General features: G+C 50.4%; 1 protein-coding gene across 1 annotated transcript in view; it reads left to right on the top strand.

Moving 5' to 3' along the window:
* Nucleotides 1-5: 5 nt before the first annotated feature.
* SCNN1G (sodium channel, non-voltage-gated 1, gamma subunit) overlaps nucleotides 6-9,734 on the top strand; it is a gene marked incomplete at its 5' end in the record, with an annotated part of 10,205 nt that continues 476 nt past the window's right edge. The window contains 12 exons of the mRNA XM_009080074.1: nucleotides 6-178; nucleotides 965-1,259; nucleotides 1,711-1,904; nucleotides 2,799-2,902; nucleotides 3,509-3,672; nucleotides 6,424-6,522; nucleotides 7,693-7,810; nucleotides 8,271-8,349; nucleotides 8,435-8,492; nucleotides 8,843-8,904; nucleotides 9,100-9,175; nucleotides 9,601-9,728. Coding sequence (XP_009078322.1) covers nucleotides 6-178; nucleotides 965-1,259; nucleotides 1,711-1,904; nucleotides 2,799-2,902; nucleotides 3,509-3,672; nucleotides 6,424-6,522; nucleotides 7,693-7,810; nucleotides 8,271-8,349; nucleotides 8,435-8,492; nucleotides 8,843-8,904; nucleotides 9,100-9,175; nucleotides 9,601-9,728 — 1,550 coding nt within the window. The remainder of the gene's footprint in view (nucleotides 179-964; nucleotides 1,260-1,710; nucleotides 1,905-2,798; nucleotides 2,903-3,508; nucleotides 3,673-6,423; nucleotides 6,523-7,692; nucleotides 7,811-8,270; nucleotides 8,350-8,434; nucleotides 8,493-8,842; nucleotides 8,905-9,099; nucleotides 9,176-9,600; nucleotides 9,729-9,734) is intronic.

The raw sequence follows: 9,734 nt of genomic DNA, 5'->3' as shown, positions 1-9,734 counted from the left end.
CCCGCGGCCGCCTGCGCCGCCTGCTCTGGATCCTGCTGACCCTCAGCGCCGTGGGGCTCATCCTCTGGCAGTGCGCCGAGCTGCTCATGAACTACTACAGCGCCTCGGTCTCCGTCACCGTCCAGTTCCAGAAGCTGCCCTTCCCCGCCGTCACCATCTGCAACATCAACCCCTACAAGTAAGGCTCGTGGGGCTGTCGCAGGACAGGGGAGGTTCCTGACGGGATGTATTCTGTCCATCGTCTCCCATCAGCCCAGCACCAAACCTCTTCCCAGGCTTGTCCCGGTGCTGCTTGTCAGCATTCTCCCAACCGTGGGTTTTCCCTCTACGGCACCCCGAGTGCCACATCCACCTCTGTGCCGATGTGCTTCAGACACATGTGGGTTACACTCGCACCCACACCTGTTCCTGGCCAGCTCCGTGGTCTGTTCAAATTCCCTTCTTCCCAGGACCAAAGTTTCAGGATTACAGACAGCATCATTTCGTGTGGGATGGAAAGGGCACATCTGTTACTCCTCTGTTGCCTCTCTCTTTCCTTATGGGATGCTTTGGCGTTATCCATCAACAATACTTTTCCTCCTGTCAAATCACACTTATGTGATATCTGTTCTGCTGCCAGCTCCCCACCCTGGTCCCACAGGCCATCCAGCTCTCCCGTGCCTCTTCACAGATGTTTAAGTCTTACTTCCACATGCTCTGCCTCCTTAAATCTTCCCAACATGAGTTGCTTGGGAGTCTTGGGAGGGCTTTCTCTGTTTTTCAGTCTGTTCTGCTTCCTGTGGTCTTGCTCCAAGGATCTCCCCATGGACATAGCTGTGTCTGCCCTCACCTATGTACGATCGATGTGAGACTGGCACAGGGAATTATGTCCTGAGCCTTGGGATCCCAGTGCAGCAAGCAGAGCACTGCAGCTGGGCACTGGCGTGGGACGAGGTGTCACTCTGTCACATTGCCTCCCATGCAGGTACAGCTCCATGAAAGAATATTTATCTGAATTGGACAAAGAGACAAAAAAAGCCTTGGAGACTTTCTATGGATTTTCCGAGGGCAAGTCCAAGGTGCGGCGGTCAGTGGATGAGTGGAACAGCACAGGGAGCGACTTATTCGAGCAGATCCCTCTGCTGAAGGTCGAGGACTTCTTCAGGACAGCAACTGACCTGCACACTGGGCAGAAGAGGAAGATAGAGGGAAGTGTCTTTCACAAGGACTCATCCATCGTGAACTCTGGTGATTCCAATGACATCATTGGCTTTCAGCTGGTAAGTGCCATTGTGCCCTGGCCACCAAATTCCCTCTGGGGCAACTAAGGGCTCTTTCAGGTCAGGGTCCCTCTGTCTGATTTTACTGCCTGCTCAGGTAGTTGCTCTTCTTCTGCCCAAGCCTCCATGGCTGATGCAGATTCCCCTCTGTCTCTCTGGAAGAGAAATACCTTCCTGAAATCTTCCCAAATAGAGTTAGTGCCTTCCGTGACCTTTCCTTTGGGCCTGAAATATTTGGTCATATCACTTATCCCTGAATGGAAGGTCTTTGATGCCCCTTTGTGCCACTGTAACTTCATGTGTGGTTATTTCTGTGGAAGAGAAACACACATACCTTGTAGAACCCCTTATTCACACATACCTTGTAGATAAAACCCCTAAGTCACGCATATCTTGGAGAATCCATGATTTCATTCCATCTGAAGCACTTTTTCCCTTCTGTGTTCATCAGTGCGACACGAACAACAGCAGTCAGTGTGCACTGTACACCTTCAGTTCGGGTGTCAACGCCATCCAGGAGTGGTACAAGCTGCATTACATGAACATCATGGCACAAATTCCCCTGGAGACTAAAGAAAAATTGAGTTATTCTGCTGATGACCTTCTCTTGACATGTTTTTTTGATGGCCTATCTTGTGACAAAAGGTCAGTGCACAGAGAATTCCTGCCAGCTGAACAGCTTATTTCCAAGTCCATAATATGTAGGAATGGAATATTTGGTATTTGCTGAATTCCAGCAGGAACCACTTCCATTTCTTAAATAAAAGCAAATATTTGGATCTTCCCTTACTTTAATTATGCTCTTTAATTTTATTTGTCTTAGTGGTCTGCTGTCCACAATTCAGATGGACATGTGTTTATCCTCAGCAGAATCAAATCTACCTGCCTGTGATTGTGGCAGTGCAATTCCTGTGTGTCCTGGTAGCAGGAGAGTCATCCTTGCATCCCAGGGCAGCAGCTGTGGGGATGGGATTGCACCTGCACAGAGGTTCACCACGGGCAGAGCCTGCTGTGCTGCGGAGGCATTTCGCACGGGTCTGTAAAGGTGCCAGTGCAGAACATCCTTCCCTGGAATGGAGGGATTTGCTGGAGTGGGAAGGGATGTGCTCAGGACACACATGAGTCTGCTTGCATCACATGGGTGTGTCCTCAGCTTTGGAGTTTGACAGGGGCTAGGGCAGCTTTGCTGAAAAATTAACATTCATGTGCCTGGAGACACTTGGCTGTCGTTTGGGACAGGGCTCTGTGTCCCCCTCTTCCTGCTGGTTCTGTGAATCTGCTTCCCCCACCTTCTCAGCCCCTATTCCCACAGGAAAACCTGTTCAGCTTTCCATTTCCTGATCTGTTAAACCAGATCACACTGCCGTGTAGTTTCAAGATATTCCAAAAGACACACCTTTCAGCAAAGTAAATGGCTTGGAAAGAAAGAATAAACCCCCCATGCTGTCCTGTCTCTGCCAAAACCAAGCTCAAACCTGCTGCTTTTCTCCCACAGACACAACTGCAGGGAACAGTGTCACAATATTTCGTTTCTTCCAGGCACTTCACTCGTTTCCATCACCCTCTCCATGGCAACTGCTACACCTTCAACAGCGGTGAGAACGGCACCGTCCTGAGCACCTCCACGGGCGGCAGCGAGTACGGTGAGTGGGGAAGGCTTGCGGGAGTGTGGTGTGCTGGGAGGGTTTGCGTGAGTGCAGTGTTCCAGGGAGGTCTGGATGAGTGTGGTGTTCCGGAGAGATTTGCATGTGTGGTGTCCCCGGGACGTTTGCAGCAGCAGTGTCCCAGGGAGGCCTGCAGGAGCGCACTGTGCCAGGCGGTTTGCAGAGGAGCTGTTCGATAACCAGCGGCTCAGCGAACTGGATCCCGCTGGAGTGTGAGCGATGTGTTGGCTGTAGATGTACAGGCTGATTGGGGAAATGCCTGTTTGAACTAGTGCGAACTCTTGCCGGAGAATACAGATAATATCGTTGCATCACTAATGTTTTCCAGCTGAAATTACTGCTGCCCAGTTATATAACTTTTTAAGTGAGTTCCAGCCACATTCTCAGCAGATTTTATTTGCTGTACTCGGGGCTGCCAAGGGATGTTAAAGGCTGCAAGTGTCTCGGTCTGGCCTGACAGAGGCTGTGCTTGGCTGTTACTGCTTAAGGCCAGATAACATTAAATAAACCATGCTACCCTCCCTGACCAGAAAGCATGGCTCTGGCTCCTGGTGTAACTGCTCCTGCCTTGTCTCTGTGAACCAGGATTGCAGGTGGTTCTGTACATCGACGAAGCAGACTACAACCCCTTCCTGGTGACATCCACAGGAGCCAAGATCATTGTCCACGACCAGAACGAGTATCCCTTCATTGAAGACATCGGCACGGAAATTGAGACTGCAGCAGCCACCTCCATAGGGATGCACTTTGTGAGTGACAGCAATCTCCTTTCCAGGTGCACCTTTACCTTGGGACAGTTGTCAGTAGGAACCGATGGGGTGTTTGCAGGGAGCCAGCAGCTGGAAGGCCTCTAAATACCTCCCACTCAGCAGCTGAAGTGCCCTGAGGAAAATCCTGTGCTAGCACTGTTCTGAACAAAAGAGGCCCTGGGAAAATCAGGTCTTTATAAACCCAACAGCTCCTGGGATTTTGTTTGTTCTCCCTTTTCTCCTACCCCTTGGCTTTCCAGGGGATTTTTGACTTTGTTTTCACAGCAAAATCGACAACACATTTCTGTGGTTGTGAAGTGCCTCCTTTGGCTTTAGCAATGAGCGTGAATTCCGTCCCACGCAGGTCCCGGGGCGGAGGAGCAGGAGCTGTGAGTCCCCATGTTGGGGTCAGGTCCGTAGGGACAGCAGCACAACCCATTTAACTGTTTTGTGGGTGTCAGCCTCGTTTTGCTGGGTTTCTCGAGCAGTAAAAGCACCCTTGTGGGCAGCAGCTCTACCTTTGCCAGCATACTGAAGCATCTCGCTGCTGTTGTCAAGGGCAAGGAGGGCTACAATTCCCAGTTTTGCTATTTAATGTAGCTCAGACAAGGCATTTGACCCAAGGGGCTTCTTTCCACCAAACGAGCAGTGAAAGCTGTGCCCGGTCCCCTTTCATCTGGATGGGCTGTGAAGTGAGCACTTCGGCTCTCTTTCTTCCTGATGGTCGGTCAGAGCATCAGCCATTCTGCTTATCTGGGTGTGCCACATCGCGATAAGCCCTGCATTAGAAAAGGCATTAAAAGAGGGCTGATGCTTTAAAATGTGCAAATAGTTAACTGTCTTCAGCTGTCTGGAAAACCGTGGCAGCAACTGCTTGGTCAGACGGTGACTGGGAGGTTTGAGAAGCTGGACAGTGTGAGGAGGCAAAGGCTATCATCTCCTTTGTATCCAGCACACCGTACAGGGACAGTCAGTGTAAGCAGAGTCTCGATATTTAATGTAATATATTCCTGGCACAGCAGGTTTGGACTGTTGCTATAGTATAAAAAACAAGGTTGGGCACATCTCAGTGTCTGTATTTAGAATATTTGGCATGAGGAAAGGATCCAATTGCATCCTTATGTGGCAGCTGTAATAGAAGCTGGACACAGTTTCTGGTCTCAGAACAAAAGCTGGGGATTGCAGTCCTGCCAGGAAAGGAAAACTCCAGGGAGCCCGCCCCGGGGGATCATGAGTGTCAGGACAGGGCTGCAGCACTGAGGTGACAAATCAGGCCTTGTGCCCACCTCCAGGATCACAGAGCAGGTGTGTCACACACAGTGCTGCTCACTGGGCTCCAAGCATATCGCTCATGGGTACTAGGACTCACTGCTGGGTACTAGGGCTGCCCCCCCCACCTCTAAAAATATTCCAAGATGTTTGGAATGCAAACAAGGCATTGCTTGGTCGGACTTACAGTGCTTTAGTTAAATATTTAGTTTGGAAATTATTTCAGTACCTGAAGGAATGATTAAGTTCTTGCAGGAGTGTAAGCCACGACGAGGTAGTTCTATACAGGGATTGATCATCTGCTGGTAGGAGAAGGCTGAGGCAGTGTCCTGGCACAACAGTGTGTGTGGAAGTTAAAAGTAGATTAAGAGCTTGTTGCATTTGATTTTCAAAAGTAATCCATCTTGAATACTGAAATCACATCTTTCCCTCCAAAGAGAGGTTTGAGCATCTCTAAAAGCACTGACTCACACCATACAGGCCTAGAGCCTTCTTTTACTGCAAAGAGGTGAGGAATGCTCCTGTCAGGTGTGACCTGAGGAACTGCAGTCAGGCCTTAGAGCAGGAACCAGCATTTCTCAGGTTCCTGCTAAATGGATCCTTTGTATAGGAATTTTAATTCTAATTTTAACCTCTGTAGAGAAAGACAGGTAAATGGACTTTTAAATGGATGTTTCTTGTGGTTTCAGGACACACTGTAGTAAAGTGGATAAATGCTGCAGGAAGATAGCAAGGGCTGAGGGAGGTGAGGCAGTCTGCAGGAAGCAGGCAGTGGAGCAGGAATCAGGTCTTGGGACTCTGAGGGCTCCCAGCTCTGGTTTCACAGACCTTGCAGGCACAGCACTTGGCATTTCAGAGCTCTTTGCTCTGGGCAGGAATTGCAGAACAGGAAAAGGCATTAGCATTTGAGAGGAAGGGTCAAAGCAGCACTTGGTAAAAGTCCTGAAGGAGACACAAACATTTGATTTAGAGTGGTTTCAGAGAGCTGCTGTTGAGTGTTAGGAGAGCCTCAAGTGCTGTTTACCCACGGCACAGGAGCAGCCAGTGCAGGCAACAGCTCAGGAGGGTGGGGGTCTTCAGAGAACAACCCAAACCCCCAGCCAACACCCCCTTCCCTCACAACACAAACATCCAGGGCAAACGATGCACAGCCTCTAGGACTGGGAGAGAACACACATACAAATTACTGTGCTTTGAAAAATCCTCACTGCTGTGGTTATACTAACCCACGTTCCTGCAGAAGGTTTCAAGGAAGGCAGCAGGAGTTCCAGCCAGAGCAGTGTTTGAGAAAATGGGTAGTAGAAACAAAAGAACTTGTTTTGACAAGGGATTGACTAATCGTTTGTGCTGGCAAAAGGTAAACATGCTGTTCAAAGCTGCCCCATCACTTACAGTTTCAGAGTTGTGACAAAGTGCCACTGAATCCTTTGGTTTCTCTGTGAACTCAAATAGACTCAAGATTTGTGTTTTCCTGGTTCTCAGACTCGGTCTCGCAAGCTGAGCAAACCCTATAGTGACTGCACGGAGACAGGAGATGACATACCTGTAGAAAATCTCTATAACAAGAGCTACTCACTCCAGGTAAATCCCTTACATTTGGTTTATCAGTTGCTTGAAAACTACCTGCATAAAAAGCTTTATAATATTCTGTGGTTCAGAATCTGAGATTGGGAACAGGGCACAGGGTCACTGCTTTAACCACTGATATAAAATGCCGCTGCACTTCTTAAAATACTACTTTTATTCCTAAGTGGCTGCTGTTTGAAGTTCCCTCAGGCACCCTGTTAGATAAAGAGAGAACATGAGCTCATTAGGCAATTTTCAAGCAATGTGAGACTGGAAAATATTGGCCAAGTAAAGGTTGCAGCTTAGTAACCCTTGAAGCCAGAAATTGTGACCTTTAGGACTCCAAGAGTAACAGATACCATCTAATCAGTATCCAGATAGCAGGATGTTTGTTTACAGAGTAAGTTTCCACTAATTTTGCATGGTTTCTGTAATTGGGTCCTCTTGGAGAGTGTCAGTTGTTCTGGCACTCTCCACTTGAAGAGTTGTACTTACATTAGCTGCTGCCTCATACAAAGCCCAGGCCTAGGCTGGATTTGTATTTTATGGGGTATTAGTCCTGTGATGTGGTGCCAGCTAGGATCACCTAGACATTATCTCAGGTTTTTAATAACAATACTTCACCGAAACTCAGTGCTCAGGAGGGCAGGGACTGTGACCCAAAGGCTTGACTGGGATTGCAAAGAGAAGTTCAGTTCCTGCGTGTTCCAGTGTTCTAGCACAAAGCACAGCTCTGCTCCCCTATTAATCCCCACAGCTTCAGGTCTCCCAATAGACACCAGCACGGTTTGGTGGAAGCTGTGAACGTTTTCACCAGTGAGTCACTTCCCACACCTAGTTGGTGATTCATGGGCCATGTACCATGGCAGGCCAAAAACCTTCTCCTTGGCTCTGGAAAGAGCAACTGAAACACCAAAACCTTTGGTGGGTGTAGGGGAAGTGGGGGCATTCGCAACTCCCCCATATATATAATCCTCAGAGAGGATTATATTCTTATTTCTTACACTAGAACCTAAACCCTCCATGGCACTTTCTGCCCGTGTTTGTATTCACTCAGAGCGGAATCTGAAGCCCAGGGAAATGGGGTTCTCTGCTGCTGCTCTCACAAGCAGGATGTTTTTAGATGCACCGGAGCCTGGACCCTGGTGCTGCTTCTTAGCCCCTGGCTCTGTTTGTTCTCCCCAGATCTGCCTCCACTCCTGCTTCCAGAAGGCCATGGTGGACTCGTGTGGCTGCGCCCAGTACGCGCAGCCCTTACCCGCAGGGGCTGAGTACTGCAACTACAAGAAGAACCCAAACTGGAGTGAGTATTGAAACACCTCCTGCACTGCACGTGCCTCAGCAACCACTGCCAGACACATCCTCCACAGCATCAGCCCAGTCACACAGCCCCTGCACCCTCCAGCCATGCAGCTTGCTGGGATGAGGCAAATCTGCCTTAACCCGCTGAAGGCCCCACACTGCAGGGCCAGAAGTGCCCCTCTTGTTCACACTGACTGGTTTGTGACACTTGCCCTCATGGCTTGTCACCAATGCCCACCACAGAACAGTGGAGTGGAGGGCTTGACTAGGTGAGGCAGTTGTTCATGCCACAGCCACTTCACGGAGTATTTTGTAATATTTGCAAGGTCAATCTTTTTATCCCCACCATGTAGGCATTGGCCACAAAGGCCACCTACACCCCAGCCCCCCAGTCCAGCCCAGGTAAGAGATCTTTGCTTTTCTTTCTGGCTTCTCACACCAGTCCCACTCCCTCCCTGCAGTGTACTGCTACTACAGACTGCACGAGAAGTTCGTGAAGGAGCAGCTGGGCTGCCAGCAGATCTGCAAAGACGCCTGCAGGTAAGTCCTGGCCGTGACCAGAGGTAAAGTGCTGTGTGTGTGTGGGAGTTGGAGCTTACAAGTGACATCCTGCCTCTCTCTGCAGCTTCAAGGAGTGGGCACTCACCACCAGCATTGCCCAGTGGCCATCCACCGTGTCAGAGGTCAGTCCCCAGTTGCGCTCTGCCGGGACAGCAGCTTGGCACAAGGCATTGCGTAACACCAGAGATTCAGTGCAGAAGCAGGAGGTGCTGAAGTGGTCATCAGCACTTCATGCTGTTGTTCCCAGGGGCAGTCTGTAGTGTCCAAGTCAGGGCTTCCCCTGCAGGAGTTCACTATTAAGCTGGAGTTTGTCTTGTGGTCTGGGAGATCCCCTCGGGCTCAGCTGGTCTGTCACAAACACTCAGTCCTGGTACCCACACTGGCCTGAGGAGGTGTGGAGCATAAGTCACTGCCTGGGGGATCTCTGCACAAGCAAACACAGCTAAAGCAGCACTTTCTGTCTGTTCTCCAGGACTGGATGCTTCGAGTTCTCTCTTGGGACAAAGGGCAAAAACTCAACAAGAAGCTGAACAAGTAAGTCCCCCTGTGTGTTCCTGCCTTGCACCTCCAGCTCTGATACAATCTCGGCAGCCCTAATGATGGCAATTGGGGAAAAAGCTCCCTTGGAGCAGCCCAGCCCTACTGGTCCAACTGGTTATTTGCATAGTTTTTCAGTATGTTTCATGTTATTGTTTTACTAACCCTCTGCCTGTGTTCTGCTTCCCCCAGGACGGACCTTGCCAACCTCATGGTGTTTTACAAGGACCTGAACGAGAGGTTCATTTCAGAGAATCCTGCCAACACTGTAAGTGAGCACAGCTGGGCCCTGCTCAGCCCTGGGGAGATGTGGCTCTTCCTCCCACGCAGGCTGGAAGCTTTCACCCGCCCAGGGGAGCAATCCCATCCAGGCAGGGGCAGGAAGCTGATCTCAGAGATGCACCTCAGGGCTGGTCCTGCCCTTTGCAGCCCTTATCTGGGGCCACATCTCTGCCTGTCCAGCCCCGAGCCCTGCGCCGGGGCAGCCCATGGGCTGCCCGCAGTAAGCCCAGCTCTGAACTTCTCCTGAAGCAGAGCCAGAGAACAACACAGGCAGCAGAGATGGGCCCACTGCATTTGGGAGCACTCAGCAAACCCTAGGTGCCCTGGCTCAGTGCAGCCTCCCTGCACACTGTAACAGCACCACACACGCTCCCACCACAGCCAGTAACCTTGCGCTCTCTGCTCTTCCAGCTCGTGATTCTCCTGTCCAACTTTGGTGGCCAGCTGGGCCTCTGGATGAGCTGCTCTGTCGTCTGCGTCATCGAGATCGTTGAGGTCTTCTTCATCGACTCGCTCTCCATCGTCATGCGGCGCCAGTGGCAGAA

Source organism: Acanthisitta chloris, unplaced genomic scaffold (assembly GCF_000695815.1).
Source record: "Acanthisitta chloris isolate BGI_N310 unplaced genomic scaffold, ASM69581v1 scaffold5958, whole genome shotgun sequence".
Lineage (NCBI taxonomy): Eukaryota > Metazoa > Chordata > Aves > Passeriformes > Acanthisittidae > Acanthisitta > Acanthisitta chloris.
Note: the sequence above shows the minus strand (reverse complement) of the source record. Positions and strands in the feature narration are given on the sequence as shown.